Source organism: Talpa europaea (assembly GCF_964194135.1).
Source record: "Talpa europaea genome assembly, chromosome: 1".
Lineage (NCBI taxonomy): Eukaryota > Metazoa > Chordata > Mammalia > Eulipotyphla > Talpidae > Talpa > Talpa europaea.
In genome coordinates this window covers 4,712,835-4,731,913 of record NC_140073.1, presented here as the reverse complement: position 1 = coordinate 4,731,913, position 19,079 = coordinate 4,712,835, and the positions used below count along the sequence as shown (strand labels likewise).

Genomic DNA, 19,079 nt, shown 5'->3' with positions numbered 1-19,079 from the left:
GTTCTGGTCTAAGGGCCAGGGAAGCAGGTCAGAGGCCTGGACAGCTGCAGGGTGCTATTCAGCAGGGTTTGGGAAAGGGAAGCTTTTTCCCAGGACTTTCTGAGCCCCATTCTGGAATTTCCAGCTCGACGTGGGGGGTGGCGGTGGGGGGGGGGCAACCAGCCTAGAGCCAGGAGTCCCAAGCTCTGCTCCGGCCCCGCCCCAAGGCTCACGTTTGAAAGATCGGAAAGGGCACCACGTTCACAGATGCAGTGGGACGAGACACTGCCTTAAACTTTCCTGTATTTTCCAACTTCTCTTTTGGTGCTTTTTTATATATATATATACACCTCGTTTAAAAACCGCTCTGCTGCTCTCTGGTCTCGTTTCCCAGCTCCCAACCTGCCTGGACGCTTGTCCTGGAGGACGGCGCCGAGCAGCACGAGGCTCCTGGAGGAGGAAGCAGCATCTGCCGTCTGCTCACACCCCAAGGTGGCCATGGGCTCTGGCCCCACAGGCCTTTGTACTGACGCCTAATTGCCTGCGCGGTGGTTTTCCTGCGGCTGTGGGCCTCCCCAACAGGCCTCCGTCATCTTCTCACCCCGCTCCTTTCCCAGCGCCCGGCCCCTGCTTATCCGTCCAGCGCTGGCCCTCCCACCACACGCAGGCACCGCATGCAGGCACCTGCTGGGAGACGTGTCCTCAGGACTTGCTTCTCCAACCACCTTTCTGGCGACTTTTCCACTTGGGTTGTGCCAGCCCCGCTCACCTGTTTCCAGGGTGGGCCATCCAGCGGCCCCCTTCATTCTGCAGGCCCCAGCCCTGCATGATGCAACCCTGCAGGCGCCATCTGACCACCTTCTCTTCCCGAGTCTTCTGCTCCAGCCCCTCCAGTTAACAGTGAGGAACTGAAAGCTTTTTTTTTTTTTTTTTTTTTTGCGTGTAACTGGGGTGTAGGCCAGAGGTGCCAGGGTAAAAGGATTCACCAGAGTGGGGAGAACAGGCGAATCTACTGAGATACACTGCTGAGGGGCGCCGCAGGCGAGACAGGGGTCTGCTGTGCCATGTGGGTCAGCTCCCAGGCCAGGGATGGAACTCAAGCTGCAGCTACGATAGTGCTGGGGCTCAACCCCTAGGCCACCAGGGAGGCCCCTGAAAGCTCGCTTTTGCAGCTTGAACCGTCAGACCAGGTCTAACCAGAAATCCTGCCTTCTCCCCGGACCCATCTTGGGTTTCTCCAGAGCACTTGGCTGGGTTTCAGTAACAAAGCCCTAATGCTGACCTTTCCCACTGGCATTCCTTCCCCCAGCGAGCCTCGAGGGGGTGGAGACCTGCTGCCGCAGCACAAACAGCTACAAGGGTGCCCAGGCCCGTCAGGACGGCCAAGCAGAAGCAGCGGCAAGGCGGGCGGCGCGGCAGCTCATTTGTTCAGCTCTGCCATAAAGGCAGGTGCGGGCTGTGGCTCCGCAGGGCACACCTTCCCGCCGCAGGGCCTCGAGGTGCCTGGAGAAAGGCAGGCCCTGCCTTCCTTAGCCACTTTGTTTCTCTCCTCCACACCCTTCACAAAGGCTGACGGCAGGGAGCAGAGAGGAGGGAGCACAGGAATGGAGCTGGCCCCAGGGGAGAGACGGAGGAGATAGCTGGGCTGTGGTTAAGTCATTTATTGATTTTATTTCTAAAACCCACATAGCGCCACTTTGCCTCTTCCGGAGCTTCAAAGAGCTAATTAACCGCCCAATGAGCCCACCAGGGAAACCAAGCTTGTGGGGGAAGCAACGAGGTGAAACCAAGGTCAGAGTGGGTAGCCAGGCCCCGGGCCCAGGCCCCACTCATCAGTCAAGGACCAAGAGAAAGGACCTCTCCCCGCAGGGAACGGAAGGGTAGGGAAACCCACAGGGCTGCCTTGCTTCTGAGGCTTCATTACCCTCTGCGGGCCGACAGCAGAGGACAGGCACGCTGGACGGGGGGCCCAGACACAGGCTCTGCTCCAAATAATAGCAGCGGCCAGCCCCGGCTTGAAGCTGAAAGGCAGCCCAGGCCCATGTTGTCCCCACCGGCAGGTGCCGGGGGCAGCTACAGCTTGCAGGGTCCCTACAGGCAGAACAGACTCTCCCGGGCGCAGCAGTCCGGCAGCAGCGGCACCAGGACCGCCCTTGTCCCAGGGACCCGGCATTCGCTTTCCTGCCACCACAGTGGGTGCTGTGCACCGCCCCAGATGGGACCCCCTGGGAAAGAACTGCTTACGCAGCACCAGGTGGGGGGGCCTTCTCTTGCTCTCACCTCTCCCCAAAGCCTGCAGCGCTGGCAGGTTCCGAGTCACCAGCAGAGAGAAAAAGCCACTTGGCGGTTTTAATTTTAGCTGCTCTGTGCCCGACAGGCAGGATTAGTGGGCTTGACCTTTAGTGCTGAGGCCTCCCCTAGGCCAGAGCCTTCTCCAGGTGGCAGCTCCCAGGCACAAGTCATCAGATGTGGGGGTCCAAGCCCTGGACACAGGCCTTCAAAAGCATAGGGACCAGGGATGAGGGGTGACAGGGAGGGAAGCCGGTTCTCAACCACCAAGCAGTAAACAAGGGGGGAGCCGGCAGGGACGCCCACTCCGCGTCCACCGCAGAGGCACTCGGGGCGGCGAGCACGCGGGAGGCCGCCTTAATGAAGGGCCCACGGGCTCCCCGGGGACAAAGGGACGACGGGGCCCAGGTGCTGAACGTGAAGTAACTTTGGTGTTGCTGGTGGGAGGGCAAAGAAGGAACAGACCCAGAAAACCACACTGCTCTTTTATTCAATGGAACACCCCCCTGTCCACGCAGCTGAATCATACACGGGGGAAAAAAAAAAAAAGCCCAGAGAAATTTCTGCAGATAAACCAGTGAAGAGAACGCGCGTTACACATCATTGTCAACATAATCACTCCATGAAGGGGAGGGAGGAAGGAGCAGAATGAAAAACAAGGGGCGCAAACCCTTAGACACTGCAAAACGTTCAGACGTTTGGGATGAAAATAAAATGGAGAAGGCGGTCTTCCAGGAAGGAGAGGAACAAACGGGATGTGAGGCCGCTCAGCGCCCAGGGAGTGTGGCGGGGACTCTCAGGCTGGCGGACAAGCCAAGCCCGGTGTCTGGGGCGGCCCCACCTGCTGCCGGCAGGCGCCAGGATGGATGTGGAACCCCAGGCCCGGAGCTGTCAAGCCACGACTCTAGGAGGGTGGCAAAGACAACACCGCAGCTGAAAGGCCAGCGAAGCCCCAGGAAGCGGCCGTGGCACCTTGAAAATCTGAGAACCCTCTAGAGGAAGACCCCCCTCCCCCAAGGAGCCGGACAAGAAAGGCCAAGCCATTTGTTCCCCTCTCCTTGGAAAGCACGAGGACTGGAGAAAGGGAAGAGGAATCTAACTGCAGCAGAAGACCGGGGAGAGCACCTCCTGGGACGGAGTCTGAAGGAAGGAAGAGAGATAAGGAAATAACAAAGGAAAAAGAAAAAATTAATAAAAATGTCACGATATGGAGCCAGCGTGTTCCGATTCCGTCCACAAAAATAACTCAGGCCGCTTTGCCGAACCATCCCGTCCACCAGGGGCGCTGCGGAGGCTGTCTGCCCGCGAGGGTCACCAGTGGGCGCGGAAAGTCCTCACTCTCATGGCTCGGGCCATCGCCGCCGCGGGGAGGGATCCTGGCGGCCCGGTTTGGGAAAGGCAAAGGGAGTCGGGTGAGGAGAGAAAGACAAAGAAGACACTCGATGCTACGGGGCGCCAGGAGAGCACAAGCTGGCGCCCCTACTACCGCCTGCCCGTTCCCAAGCGAGTCCTCAGTCGCTCGGCCCAGCCCGGTGCGTGCACACTCACACACGCGTGCACACTATCACACGCGTGCGTCCCATTGTCTGGCTCCATATGGTGAGGTTCGGCGTGTGTTTAAACGAGACCAATTCTCTCTCTCTATAATATATATTTTCTTAAAAAAAACCGAGTCTAGTTCTGTGGTGGAGGCGGTGGGGGAGCTGGAGGCATCCCGAAGGGCGGCATGCCCGCCACCCCCATGCCCATCATGGTGACAAAGTTAGAAGGGTCCATGGGAGGCGGAGGAGGAGGGGGCGGGGCATACATCATGCCGGCGGAACCAGGCGGTGGAGGCGGCGGAGGGGGAGGGGCCCCGGGCGGCAGAGGCGGCTGGACCCCGGGGGGCAGGGGCACCATAGTGGGGTTGCCTTGCATCTGAGGGGCTCCTGGAGAAGCTGCTGCAGCCGCCTGCTGCTGTTGCCATGGCGGGATGGACCCTGTGCCAGCGCTCGTGGTGGTAGTCGTCGTATCTGGGGTGGTAAAGAAGCCCAAGGTCACACGCGCGGGGGGCACACCGCGGCTCTCTGCGGCTGCTGCCTTGGGATGGGGGGGCGAGGGGCGCCTGCTCCTTGCTTGGCATGCGGTACGGTGGTGGGGGGCGGGCGGGCGGGGCTGTCCTGGCGATGGGAGTGGAGGGGTGGGCAGGACTACCCTGGGGTCAGCCTCGAGGTCTCTGGGCTTAGCAGAGTAAGCCCTTTGTCACCAATGCCCCTGGAAGGGCTGAAGGCAAGGTACCAGACACAAGCACCGGCTCTGACGTCCCTCCGCCCATCCGCCGCCACCACCGAACGGCACATTCAACCTCAAGGTTACAGCTACTCTCTTCCCACATCTAGGTCCCATCCCTGCAGTCTCTCAGAAGCCCAGTCACGTCCCTCTCCAGAACATGCATGCACCACCCGCCCTGGCCATGCGCCCAATGCTCGGGCCAGCCAGCAGCTCACTCAGTCCTCGCGAGCCCTCTGGCCCCCTACCTACGATGGCAGGCTCCCCTCCAGGCCCCTCCCACCTCGCCCCAGACACAACCACACCGAACATCAGCTCTCCCTTCCCAGACCCCCAGGGGCCGCCAGGCCCTGTGTTTCCACCCCCGGCGGAGATCAGAGTCTCTTCCCAAGGTGCCTGCCTGTGTGGGCTGTGAGGTTCTCCTGTTCCTCTCAGCCCCAACCCCCCCATCCCACCCACCCCCACAAGCCCAAAATACTCCACTCACTTTGCTGCCATGGCAAGGGGGTACTGGAAGCCATACTGCTGCTGGGCGGAGGGGGTGGTGGAGGCTGCTGCTGCTGCTGTTGCCATGGGGGAAGAGGACCAGAGGGAGGGGGCGGGGGCTGCCCACTGGGAGGCGGCGGCGGCGGCGGCATCATGCCCATAGGCGGCGGCGGCATCATACCTGCAGGTACGTGGAAACAAGGGTGAGGCCTCTGCGGAGGAGAGGACTTGAAATTGTACCCGCCCCCCTTCACTCCCAGGCCGACATGACCGGGACACCCCAAAGTGAGCACGAGTGAAAGACCCCATTTACCTTTTCCTTGATGCAGGCGATAGACCCCAGAGCCCACAGGCGTACTTCCCAGGTACTGATCTTGATGGAAGGAGAGAGCAGGGACTTAGCAGGACATGTGAACTGGTCAGAGAAGACGATCGCCCCCCCCCCCCCCCACAGCTTATTGGTCCCTGCGCAAACGAGAGCCGTTCTGGAACCTGGCCCATGGAGGCAGGCCTGTGCCCACCCGCCACACATCACACCTTGAACCCGAGTGGCGTCACGCTCCCTCCAGAGACTGAGCAGGAGACCCAGCACAATACACCCAGCCGCTCTGAGAGCCGCTCTGCGTGCCGTCACCTGGTGCAACCCTACTTATCCCGAAGCCCAAAGGTTTCTGGTCTGACACTTACTTACCCATTGGAGGCGGGCCATGGTGCCCAGGTGGATGGGGCCCCTGGTTCATCGGTGGCGGCGGAGGTTGCATCCAAGGGGGTGGGGGTCCATTAGGGTTATGCTGCATGGGATGTCCACCATGCCCACCTGTCAGGCTAGGTAACGGATGTGGGAAGCTGTGGGGGCCACCTCCAGGCCCCCCAGGACCACCTCCATGCATGCCGTGGTAGGGCCGACTCTCTGAAGGACCGGAATTCATCCAGGGTGGACGGCTCTGGGTGGTAGACATGAGAGACTACATGAGAGCATTTCCTGCCACCGTCCCTGGCTGCTCCCCCTGGTGGCAACACTGTTCTTTCGGTTATGCAGCAGGATCAGAACTCAAGGACAGGCTCCTCCTAAAACGGGAGGCCCCCCCAAACATCCTGACATCATCCCGGAAGAACAATGTTGCCAGCCACGTCCATCAACCTGCTATTCCAAAACACCTGGCCATAGTCCCCAGTCTCAAAGAGAACAGGGACAGCGAGGCCAGACCACGAGAACCAGTCCCTGAAGCTCACCGGTGGAGGTGGGTTATTGGCGGGAGCAGCAGGCCGAGGTGCACTGGCCAGGGGTGTGGTAGCAGGCCCAGAGGTAGAGCCCACAGATGCTGGGACGGGCGCTTCACCCAGTTCAGCCATAAGGGACAAATATTCTTTATCCATCCGTGCTTTATCCTGAGCTGATTGGGGGTCACCAGGCCTGAGTGGGGCGGGGACGGAAAAACAAACAAAAAAACTCATTACAAAACCCTCCACCCTGAGAAATTACCACAGACAATGTTTGAGGAACGCAAACATCCTTAGGAACGGCCTCAGCAGAACTTCAGTTCTGTGGCCAGCTCTGCACTTGGGATTACCGCCTCTACTCTGCCACAGCAGAGCCCCTTGGGGCATGAAAAGAGGACACAGTGAGCCCCAGGCCCTGCCAGCCACACCAGTCAGAAACATGGAGTTTCCCCACAAAGAAAGTTCCATCAAATCCTAGATTTCCAGTTTGATGGAAGGACTGGAGCAACTAACTTCCAGGCCGTCCTTAACAGGTATGTCCTTCCTCTTGTACTTGCCACCCAAAGCGGGCGGGTGCGAAGGTTAACAGCACCCCCAGGGCTGCCAGGACATCCCAACTCCTCACCTTTGGAATTTGCAATCGGAAGCAATGTGGCCAGCCCCTCCACATTTGGTACACACTGTGGTATTGGTAATGCTGCGGGTCTCTGAGCTCTGCCAGGGTCTTAAGATCCTGTTGGAAAGGAAAAAAGTCAATTCAGGTGCTAAGATAGTCTCCCTACTTCCACTGGCCCTCAGGTCTCCACTCGCTCCACTCTGAGCCAACGGCCTACCTGTTATCATCTTCCCGGAGGGTTCCGTTCAAACGAGCCAACTCTCGAAGCTGCATCTTTCGTAGATCATTCTGGTCCTCAGGGGTCTCGATACCCTGCTTCAGGATGTTTCTTATCTAGCAGAGACAGAACAGACGAGTTTCAGCGAGTGCTGGGATCACCACCGAGATTGCTTGCAAGAAGTTTCCTTTCTGGCCCCCTCACCTGCTCGACTGCTTTCTTCACATTCTCCATAGTGTTGGCGGTGACCAGGGCATGAAGTGGCTCGTCTTCCCCTGGCAACATCTGGCCATCTTTGCGCCCAACTTTCCCTTCTTTCACAGACCCCTTCCCCCGGATCATAATCTTGGCGTTGCACTCCTTCTCAATGTTCTTCAAGGTGTTCCCTCTATCGGGTAGAAAGGACAGGCTTGTTATCCTGACAGGCCACTTCAAACCAACCAAGAGGGACAGGAGGCACACTGATCAGGCACTGGTAGGACATCATGGGTGCAGGGAATGAGATTTGCCCACCACAAGTGCCATGACCTCTAAGTTAAGGTCAGGCACAGCAATCCTCAAGAACGGACTTCTCTGCAGTAAAATGAGGATGGTTTTAGAGACCTACTCAGAAAATCAAAGTAAATGCCCTACCACCAAATGGGAAGTAAAGCCGATGGCCCCCCCACTAGCCCTCCTCCCCAGTTCTGAGGACTCCTGTCCCATAGGCTAGCTGGCAGCTGCTCACCTAGGCCCAATCAGCAGCCCCACGAAGTTGATCTCTGGATACTCGTCTTGCGGAATCATGACTTTATCGCTCACACGTGTTGCTGGAGGTCTAAGGGAGAAGAGACTCAGACACGGCCCATTTATGAGACACCAGAGCCAACAGCTCTTCCAGACCTGACCCGGGTGCCGCGTGCTAGTCATGAGCCAGTGCTCAGGGGCAGAGGCGAGATGTTAGCACGCTGACACGGTCCTACCACCAGGCCTCTAGAGACCTGCCTGCGCCGGCCGTGGGTGGCCCAGGCCCCCCCAACCTGCTCCCCCGCCGCCGCCCACTTACTTGTAATCTGCGGGTGGCTTGAAGTCAGGGTTGAGCGCAACCATCTCCGTGATGAGGTTGTGCCGCTCCTCCTCGAGCTTTTTGCGGGTGCGGAACTCGCGCGTGTTAAGCCGCTTCCCCTCACTATTGTAGATGGGCTCAGGGGAAGGGGACCTGTGGGAAACAGATCACTGTTACTGCTTTGCCTTCACCCTCTCTCATCCCCACATGGGCTACAAGTCTTCCCCAGCCCTCTGCCTCTCAGACCCTAACACAACACTCTTCGGAGGAACCGACCGTAACGTGTGCTACTCAAGATCGTGTGGAATGGGGATGTGGAAGCTGGCTTTGTGTTAGGGGGACTGGGGTGTGTGAGAATGGGGGAAAAAAATGGTGTTGCTTCTAAAAGTGATGAGGGGGGGAAAAAGTCTGTCGTCCTGGGGGAAATTCTTTGGACTATATACGTGGCAAGGACAGTATCGTCTTCTGGAGCGTTCTTGCCAAATGTGGATTTTCCTTCATTTGAAAAAAGTTTACAGTATCACCACCTCATGAATCATGGAAACCCCACATTTAGGTAAAAGGTTCACGCTTGCAGAGCTCAAGCCTATCAGGAAGAGGCTGCACCCTACCACGTAGGAAGTCTGAGCTCTAACCCAATGCGACTGGGACTCAAGGCTACTGCAGCTACTTGGCCCCCACAATGGAGAGAGATGGTTCAAGGCTTCCGTCTCTGCTTTTCCTTCAATGGCCTGGCTGGCTGTGTCCAAGGCCCAGGAGGCAACCTGTTTTCTGGCTGTGCGAGGTTGGGGAGTCTGGGTAGAGAAAAACGTTAAAGTGCTAATAAAGCAGCTTCTTCGAGAGGCTGCAAATGTAGATTTGGTCAAGTACTTGTCTAGGGTCTGAACCTGCAAACGGCAAGGGGAAAACCTATGATTCTCCACCAGAGTTTACAAGTCCAGAAAGCAGATTTTCTCTCTCAATTTTTTAAGTAGTAAAATGCTGTTGCTATAAGTAAAAAATAGTAATGATAAAATGATCAGTTTACCACAGCTGGATTTTTGCGGTAATAAAAAAAGAGAAGTTACATTCCTAGAATTCTGAGTTAAGATTACAAAAAGGACCATAGCTTGATATTCTGAATGAAAATTTAGTAGCAGCTGCAAGAAGGGAAGAGACCATGTGGATCAGGTTATTAAAAAAAACATCCTGAAAGTAGTCAAGACTCCTATACCCTTGGCTTGGTTGAGAACCTTGCCTAGTTGGTGAGCAAGGACTGAGCTCGGCTGCTCCCACTGTCTTCAGCCTAAAGGGAACCATGTCACACCACGTTACACACACGATGGAATAAAAGGTCAGGTTTGTTCATGGCTAATGACGGCTAGTGACACCTCCGTTTCTAGCATTTTTATCAACTGTTAGCACAATCCAGTAATAGTGAACAAAAGCAAACATACCCCAGCTCATTAGTCTATTATCTTATACATTTAAGTCTACAAAAAAGTTTAAAACATTTTTAACTGTGCAACTTAAGCAACATTAAAATGGCATAAAGTGGCTTAATATTGAGAATACACCTTAAGAAATAATCTTATCAAGGTAAGAAACTCATGCATTTCCCTCCAACCTGGGCTCAAAAGCAAAAACCAATTAGGCACTAGGGCCTCTTTCAAACTGAATACAAGGAAGGAAAAAACTCTGCTCTGATTTCTAACATGCTCAACATTTCTAATTCCCACCCCACAGCTGTCTAGAATAAGCATTTTTGGCTAGTCACCAAAACAAGTTTTACCAGTACCAAATTGGTCATTTAATGGCCTCACAACAGTTTAACCTCTTTTCCAAATTGTGGATGGGAAAAGCAAAAGCTAATATTCTAGGTTAGATTGGCCCAACTTCTTCACTTTGGATAGGCACTGTATACTTCAAATAAATTCTAATCCCAATTCTCTAGGAAGCAAGGTTTGTTAAAAATTTAACCTTTTGAGGAATTGCCTGGTAACCTGTAGACATATTATTAACGGGAAAAAGGCCAGAAAGGCATGAAACAGTTGTGGTCTACAACCTACAATGCAAAAAAATGTGTACTTTTCAATGTCAAAAAGAAATATAAAGCACAACACAACCCTCCAACCAAAATTTACAGGTGAAAAAAAATTTAAGTAAATTTAAAGTCAGTATGGAGAAATACATTAGTTTCCTGGCAAAGGACAACAGAAAGATGCTTAAGTGAGTGGCTTCTAAAACCATTACATCATCTTCCTGATTTAACCAGCTATTAAGTGGGTAAATAAAAGCCAAAAACACTACTTTTTTTTAAAGCAAAGTGTTTTCAATCATGCTGCATGCACTAAGACAAATGTCGCTGAGAGGGAGGTTTATTGTCCTTGTGTGAAAGGACCAAATTTTAGCTGTTCCAAGATCAATCAATCAATCAATAAAATTCCTGTTTGAGAGCTCATTTCCCTCAGAGCAATTTACCGGTGAGAAATGAGAGAAACTGTAATGCTAATGAAATGACCACAGCTGTTTGAGGACCACCACACTCCCCTTTAAAAAAGAAAAAGGAATTTAGGGTGGGTTGCTTGCCTTCCCAAACAGGTGAGAATATTCTGGCCCCTCCCAACACCCACAGGCAATGGCCAAGGCTGAAAATTAACTGGCAGTGAAGGAAGTTGGTTAGAAATCTCATCTATTTTAAAACCATCTCAAAACCATGAGCAGGAAGACTGCAGGCATGAGCTGACCGGAATGAGTTTCTGGCCTGCTCAAATTCAGTGATGCTCAAAAATATTCTTAATCCCTGTACCGTGTACCTGTGAGAAAAACTCTATATCCTGGGCTTTCAGCCAAAGCACATACTGTAAAGGCTGGTTAACAGGCTATCTCACTGTCCCTATAAGCAGGTAAATCAAGTTAAAATTTACATGCTTACCAATTGGAAACCAGTTGTCCATTTTCCTGTAACTTTTTATCCTGCTAATTGTTTCATTCCAATTTTCTAACTGATGACTGACCAGACACACTGCTAATTATCCTAGTCCCCAGAATGGTCAGAGCACCAGTCGTCTTACTAGGATTTTATTGAACTGACACAATATGTTGCCACCAGTAAAACATATTGAGAAAAAGGTAAAAGCGTTACTGTCAGCTGGTTAAAACTGTTTCCCAACCTGTCCTCAGGGTTAGGGGGGATGCCCAGGTCTCCTGTGCGCAGTTTACGAGTCAGGTCTTCTATCTGCAGTTGCACTGGAAGAAACCAGGTTAGGAAAGAAAAAAAAGGATGGAAAAAAGACAATGTTACCAAAAAACATCTCAAATCTCAACAACAAGCATGAAGAACTCGGAGACTTTGAAAGGGACGACTGATCAGTGAACACATTGAGGCAAGACTCCCAACCAGCTAGCGGCAGGAGTCCACTTACATCTATACGTATCTTTCACTTCAAAGTGGTCATCATTAAGGAAGCAAACAACTTGTTGGAAGGAGTTAGCAGTAAGACTGTCCACTAGGCTAACATCAAAGCAATTATCAGGAGGTGTTTCACCTCTCCCTCCCCAGCAAGGCTTGCTATACAATTGGTACCCAGAACCAAAACCACATAGTATCACCAACACCCCATTCCCACCAATTACTTTCTTGAGGGCAAGACTCTTCAAAGTTTATTTTTCATTAAATATTAAGCATAGCCCAAAATGAGACCCAATTAACATGGGACAAGGAAAAATACCAGTTGAATGAAGATTTTACATTGATACCAGGCTTAAAATTCCTTCAACAAAACATTTCATAACCCATTCAACACCTCACAAGTTTGTGCATACTTTCTGTACAACCAGACCCACTAGTGAGGCTGTCCCAGTACCTGTACCTTTTATTTGAATTTCAGATGACAATCCATATACCTTAATAGTCAATAAACACAAGATGCAAGAAGTCTGTTTTCAGACTTGCTCCTTATGTGGGAGTGAAAGTAAGGGTGGTAAAAGATGGAAAGTGTGAGTCAGGGAGAATGTGTGTGACCCTCAGACCTTGACAAATGAGGCTGTACATGAGAGAGAGACAATGAAGGTTTCAAAAAAGTTCAGTGACTCCAGAGGAATGTCACACAGCTGGTTTTCAAGTTAACGGGGACTGCAGAGCCAAAGCACTTTCTTCAGGGTGCTAAAGAACCACCTGTTTCTTACCTTTGTAGAATGAGTTTTGTGCAGGCTTCTAATAGGGCAAATCTTACTGGGCTGCGTTAAAACTGACTTGGCCCCAAGGTAGATTAACGTACATATAACCCGAGATACACTTTATTTTTAAACACACTCCACACACCCAAACTCCAAAGAAATGAAAATCCATGTCCACGTCAAAAGATACTGGGGCACTTTGTACCAGGCAGCGTATTGTAAGACAGATAATGAAGACATGGGTTCCCTGAGCCTCAGGATGACAGGAAAGCCCTGACTTGCCTATCAAATATTAATATCAAGCTCATGGACTCAAGGTGAGAGTCACTTTCATGGGGCACAGATAGTTCCCTCAAATGGGCGTGTGGGGTCTGAGCTGAGGAAATACCTGGCACTTTAGATCAAAGGTTGGTCTCTCCCTTGGAGTAGAGATCTACACCAGTCTCTGCTTTGACTGTATCTATAAAAACAACCCTTTAGGGCTCAGGACGTTAACCCTCTCCCCAGGAAGACTGGAGAAGTAAAGAATGAGATCCCCTCCCAGCCCCATTTTCTACATTTGCCTGTGTTCTTGGGGTCTCACTCCTCTAGGGACATTTTCATAAGGCTGTCAGTCCCACATGAGACGTAAGGGTATGGTGAGGATAGGAGCAATGGGTAAAAGAAGAAATATTAGTAACTCGAAAGGAGATAGATAAGTCCAACACCTTAAAATTCTCAGCAGTCTAAAAAAACAGGAAATTAAGATCCTTACAAATTAACATGCTGGCCTTGAAGCTTTTTATTTGTGAAGGCCATAGCCTCAGACATAGGAGGCCCCTGTTCTGATTTGGTCCCAAGGGGATTATTTAACAGGAAATGTTTATCAAGTGACTTTCTGAGAAAGTTGCACATATACATACATAAAGGTAAAACTTGCATTAAATACCTTATGCTTAAAAAGGGGGGTTGTTTTTGAGTTAATGTCAATCCCACGTGGACAATCATTCTTAATTCTTGAAATTTCCAACAGTTAAGATGTTTTTCCTATCCCCTTGTTCCATATTCAAGCATTATCCCTTTCCCAGCAGAACTGTGAAGCAGTGAATACAAGAGCCCTCACTTTAAGATAGCTCTCCAAAGACCAGACTAGAAAAGATGCTGAAGGGAAGGTTAAATTCAACAAAATAATAAAGAGGGGTGAACTGTATACACAATTTTAGAACCACTTTTTGATTAAACTTCCCCCCTTTCAGAAAGCACCTATAAAAAGTAAAAGACCACGTTTTAGGGGGAGGGAAGAATATGAAATTATGGTGAAAGGCCATGCTGTGAAAAAGGTACTTGGTTTACAATACCTGCTGTGTTCTCCACTGGGGCCATGACCAGAGAACCAGGAGACACTCACCTCATCAACTGGCAATGAACAGCAGCTGAAAAGGGGGGAGCAGTGGGGGACATGGGACTACTCTCACTCTTAAAGTGGGTCCCTCTATCTTCCTGGCACTCATGGAGAACACTTATTAAGAACAGACCAATATAAGGAGCTGCAGGTGCAAGACTCTCACTGAGCAAACATTGATAATTACATCAAAGTCATGAAAATAATCCTGACCATAGCTTATCTCAAAGAAGAAAATTTAAAACCTCAAGCTTTCAACAAATACAGACATTGCTCAAAATAGGAATAATCTGAAAATAATTTGGATGCAGAACGTGTATTTACCTATATATGCTCTCTCTTGTTCCCGAGTGAGTCCGGGGGGAATAACTGTAGGCATCCCTGGAATCACTGTCTTCTGTTCCATTGTATCTTGGTTCCAGCGGCTTCTCTTCCGCTTCTTACTGGGGAAGTCTAAAACAGACAAAACCCATCAGACGCAAATAAAGCCAGCGTGATGATTATTGACAGTTCAGGATATTTATGATACACACCACCTCAGCAGACGGTGAAACTGAACTTGACGTAAAACTTACATGGCCAAGAATGGAAAACCAACCTCAGAAGGCAGAGATTAAAATTAAAACACATGGCTACTGCAAAGGCACATGGACTTGGGACTGAAAAGTTAAACATTTCCTGTTTTAAATGCTGGCCAGGGCAACTCTGTGAAGTATGTAATATAAACAAGGCAACTTCTCGGTGAATAAAGCTTCAGATAATGAAATAAAGTATTAGGATAGTTCCTACAAGTCAACCATTAAAAATTCTAAGGCAGATGAGTAAACTTAGTGATCTCAGGTAGATCTGTAAATACTGAGGGGCTGCTGGCTCCTCTCATTCCCACCCTTCTAAATGGGCAAGAACACAAACCCACGGTTACATGTTACTAAGTGAAAAACCCCATTCTTCAACAAGATCACTTTTTTCTTCGTAAGCTTGGCCAAGTGTATCACTCAATATGGCCGGTCAGTTAGACACTTAAGAGTCTGAACTCTTCAATGGATGTCAAAAGCTCTAAAAAAAAACAAAACAAAACAAAACAAGCTATACAAAAGGAGTCAATTCCTCCTTTCCCAACACACAGGCAACAACTCCCGAGACAGTGGGTATGCAATAATCGTTCCACTTCCCAGAGGGCACGGCCCCAGCGGGAAAGCCTTGTAAGTCATCCAGGTAGAAGCGATCAGACGTCTCTACGGTAATTGCAGGAACCACCAGAATTCCCTCCCGAAGAGCTAGCCGCAATGTTCAGCCCCCGAAGATTTTTCGGGGGTGAAGACCCTGCGTACGGTGGAACAGACGGATCCTGACACCCTTCCCTGCTCCGAGCTCTAAAGGCAAAGGAGCGCTCTACGTCATCTGCAGACCCTAACACGCCCTCCTGACGTGTCCCCAGCACCCCTTCCACCCACTCGACACCCTCCCGCCCGCTCCCCAACACCCAGGGTCTGGAGAAGCAACCGGGACACCCCCACGGGAGGTCTGGGCGGCCAGCCCAGCCGCCACACTGCGCCTGCGCACAGCCACCCCCTCCCGCCCTTCCCCCACCGCCCACCGCGCGTGCGCACCGAGGCCCCGAGCACCAGGCCGCGCGCCCCGTGGCGCCTCCGCCCGGGCCTCCCCGTGCGCGCGCCCCTGCCGCGTGCAGCCGCCGTCGCCGCCGCCGCGCGCCCCTCCGCCGGCCGGGCCGGTCCGCGCGACGCCTCTCGCGCTCTCCCGGCCCGACTCACCTCCTCCGCCGCCGGCCGGGCCCGGCTGCTGGTCCTGACGCGGCGGCTGGGGTGGCGGCGGCGGCTGCGGCGGCGACACGCGCTGGTAGAGCGGCGGCGGGGGGGGCGGCGGCGGCGGGAACGAGGCGCCCGGGGAGGGCGGCGGCGGCGGCGGCGGCTGCTGGGGAGGCGGGGGCGGCGGCGGCGGCGGCAGCGCCGCGAAGGGGAAGGCCGCGGCCAGGGCCCCCACCGCGCCCGCGGGCGGGGGCGGCGGCCCGGGCGCCGGCGGCGGGCCCGGCTCGAAGCCCCCCTTGGGCCCGGGCGGCGGGGGGAGGCCGGGGGGGCCCAGCTTACCCAGCGGCGTGGCGTTCGCTCCGGTCGCCATGGCGCTCCGGGGCCGGCGCCGGCTGCTCCTGGTCGGCGGCGGCTCCTTCTCCTCCGCGAACCTCCCGGGGGGGCCCGACGGCGCTGCCGCGGAGCCTGTCCTCGCGCGGCGGGCGGGCGGCGGCGGCGCGAGACGCACAAAGAGGGAGGAGAGCGGGCGCCGCGGGGGCGGGCCGGGGGCGGCGGGGCCGGGCCCGGGATTGGGCCGGGCCGAGGCGCGGGGTCGGCGGCGGCGGCCGCCGATTGGCGGAGCCGCGGCCCTGGTTGAGGCGCGCTGGGATTGGCCGGACCGTTAGGCCGGGCGAGGAAATGGCGGCGGGGCCTGGGGAGCCGGGCGGTGTCGCAGCGCGCACTTCATTTGTTACTGCGCGGACGGCGAGCGCAGTCCAGAAAGGGGGAGGGGCGGGGCGAACTCTGTGACGCCGGGGCCCGGCGCCCTCCCATTGGCCGGGGCCGATTGAGTCAGGCCGGCTCGGTGGCGTCGTCCTGTGGTCTGATTGGCTGTCGCTTGGTCGACTCTTTTACGCGCCCCCCCCAGCCGTTTCGCCGGGGCTGAGCGAGAGATCGCGACGGAAATGCCTCTCGGAACGAGATTTCGGGGCGGGGCGGGGCCGGGGCGCGCATGCGCAGACCTGGCCTAGCCGCTCGCGGCCCCGAGAGTCGGGCGCGGAAGCCCTAAGTGACGTCAATTCTCCGTTCCTATGGTCACGGGCGGCGGGGGCGGGGCCGGCGCGCGTTCGCGGCCCGGATCCGTTGACGCCGCAGGTGGAACGGGACTTCCTGTTTTCTTCGGGAATGAAAAGTGGGCGGGACGGCTGCGAGCGGGCTCTCGCGGGGAGGGCGACGCGGGGACGGGGCCGGCGGGGGGCACAGCGGCTCAGGCGGAGCGCGCGGGCATCGCCCTGCAGTGGCCCTCGTGGCGTCTGCTTCTATTTGACTCTCTGGGAATGGGCTTGGCGAAATCGCGTAGAGTATGACACGCTGGTGATGAGGCGTGGAAGCGAGGCGAGGAAGAGCCTCTGCCTCTGCCGGTGACGTCACGGAGTAAGATGAACGACGTGGTGTTGTAGGGGAGATTCGTGGAGCTGGAGGGAGCCCCCTGTTCAGGTGGAGTGCGGTGAGGCCGCGACTGAGCCGACGGTAGAGAGTCCTCAATCTAAAGAAAATGGAAAGAAAACAATACAATTTGGGGGCTATACCAGGGAATCTAGTCGGTGGTTTTTTAAAGATTTATTTATGCATACAAGAACTGGGGTACAGGCCAGAATTCTGGGGGGTGAGAGGATTCACCAGAGACGGGGGGGAACAGGACAGGCAGATCCACTGAAACACACTGCTGAGGGGAGCAGCGGGGAGACAGGAGAGGTCTGCTGTGCCATGTGGGTATCTCCCTGGCCGGCCGGGGAATCTAGTTTTATGAACTTTTTGGGTTTTTTTATTTTTTATTTGTGTGTGTGGGACCCTCGCCGGTGGCCGGGGATCGAACTGGCGATGCAGAGGCTGCGGGCAGCCTCTCAACCCAGCGCGAAACCGCTGCGCCACCAGGGGAGGCCCAGTTTTATGAACTTTTTGAAGCCAGGAAAGTCATCAATAAAGATTTGAGTATTGCAGAACTTAATACTGCATGATAAAAATCAATTGACAATAATAGAAAAATATACTTGCCACATATGATAAAGAGCTAATAATTAATACGCAAAGAAATCTTAAGTGAATATGAAAAAAAAGACAAAAACAATAAATAGAAAAGGAGCAATAGCTATACATAGATGTGTCTCAGAAGAGCTAATCCAAATAGCCAAAAGATGAAATAAATCCACCCCACCCCCGCTGAGAAATGCACATTAAAGTGCTGAGGAATCTCTCTATATAACCATCACAATAGCAAAAAAAAAAAAAAAAAATTGTGCAAACATCTACTGCTGTAAATTTCTTTTTTGGAAAGAATTCTGTTGTCTATTAAAATTGTACCCCTTTCAGGAAAAATAGACCATTTCAATGCAGCAATCCCACTCCAGGAAATCTGCCCTACAGCAAGGCACATGATCGTATAAAATAACATGTTCAAAGTCCTCTACGGCATTTCCTGTAGCATTGTTTGTGATGGCAAAGCCTGGAAACTGAATCCCATCAATATGTGAATATGTGAATGGTTGAATCACTGAAATTGTCATAACCTGGATCATTAGGCAGTTTTGAAAAGCAGCCCATATCAACTGACCTAGGGGGACTTCTGTGCAGTGTCATTTTTTTTTCTTTTTTAAAATTATGTTTATTGAGGTACTATATTTTGTGCTCTATTATTAAATGAAAAAAGCAGCAGAGAAATATATATTACAGGCTCTTGTTTTCTTTTTTTTTTTTTTTTTTTTTTTTTTTTTTTTTTTTATAGAGGCATGCTTTATTTACTTGTTTTACTGGTTTGTTTGTTTTGTTTTTTGTTTATACATGCACTGGGTACAGTCAGAAGTGCGGGAGGGTGAGAGAATTCACCAGAGCCAGAGCGGGGAGCAGAGCAGGCAGAAGGACCGAAGTACACTGCTGAGGGGAGCAGCGGGCTGCAGGAGAGGTCTGCGCGCCATGTGGGACCCTCCTCCGGTGGCCGGGGAGCTGCCGGGGATCGAACCGGCACCGCAGAGGCCGCGCGCAGCTTCGCAACCCAGCGTTCAACCGCTGCGCCACCGGGGAGGCCCGAGGCTCTTGTTTTCATAAAACTAACCAACCCTCACATGTACCCGTATGCATGATGATTCTGTGAGTACAGAGAAAGCTATGGACAGATACACGGCAGTCATTAGGTACTATATTGTAGAAGAAAACAGGTACCCGGAAGTTATCCAATACTTTTTTTAAAGATTTATTTATGCATACAGAACTGGGGTACAGGCCAGAAGTGTAAAGGGTGAGGATTCACCAGAGATAGAGTGGGAAAGAGAACAGGCGGATCTGCTGAAATGCACTGCAGAGGGGAGCCGTGGGCGAGACAGCAGGTCTGCTGTGCCATGTGGTTCAGATCCCTGGCCAGGGATTGAACTCATTCTGCAGTGGCTGGTGATAGCTTGATAGTGCTGAGACTTTAACCCCTGTGCCACCAGGGAGGCCCTCCTATATTTTTTAATTTTTTATAATGAGTGACTTATTTAGATAGTAAAAATAAAACCAGTATTGTGACCAAAAAATATATAAAAGGTTTAAAATCGTCTGTTGGATAATTCCTTTATGCAGTAATGACAAGTTCCGTGAAGAGGGAGAGGAGTTCTTCAGTGCTATGGAGACTCTGAGTA

At 52.8% G+C, this 19,079-nt stretch overlaps 1 protein-coding gene across 14 annotated transcripts; it reads right to left on the bottom strand.

Annotated features, from left to right (window-relative positions):
- Positions 1-3,104: 3,104 nt before the first annotated feature.
- On the bottom strand, positions 3,105-15,796 carry SF1 (splicing factor 1; the record flags this gene model as incomplete). 14 transcript variants are annotated; one of them, XM_084243478.1, is made up of 14 exons in its annotated part: positions 3,105-3,644; positions 4,076-4,280; positions 5,024-5,203; positions 5,336-5,395; positions 5,714-5,987; positions 6,256-6,436; positions 6,869-6,976; positions 7,077-7,192; positions 7,281-7,464; positions 7,804-7,893; positions 8,122-8,274; positions 11,274-11,349; positions 13,985-14,113; positions 15,433-15,796. In XM_084243478.1, the coding sequence occupies 14 exons, from the start codon at positions 15,794-15,796 to the stop codon at positions 3,515-3,517; spliced, it is 2,250 nt and encodes a 749-aa protein (XP_084099604.1). In that variant the 3' UTR covers positions 3,105-3,514. The 14 variants fall into 14 exon arrangements, with proteins under 14 accessions (XP_084099604.1, XP_084099607.1, XP_084099605.1 ...); XM_084243481.1 differs by having other exon boundaries at positions 15,766-15,796; XM_084243479.1 differs by lacking the exon at positions 4,076-4,280.
- Between the last annotated feature and the right edge of the window lie 3,283 nt (positions 15,797-19,079).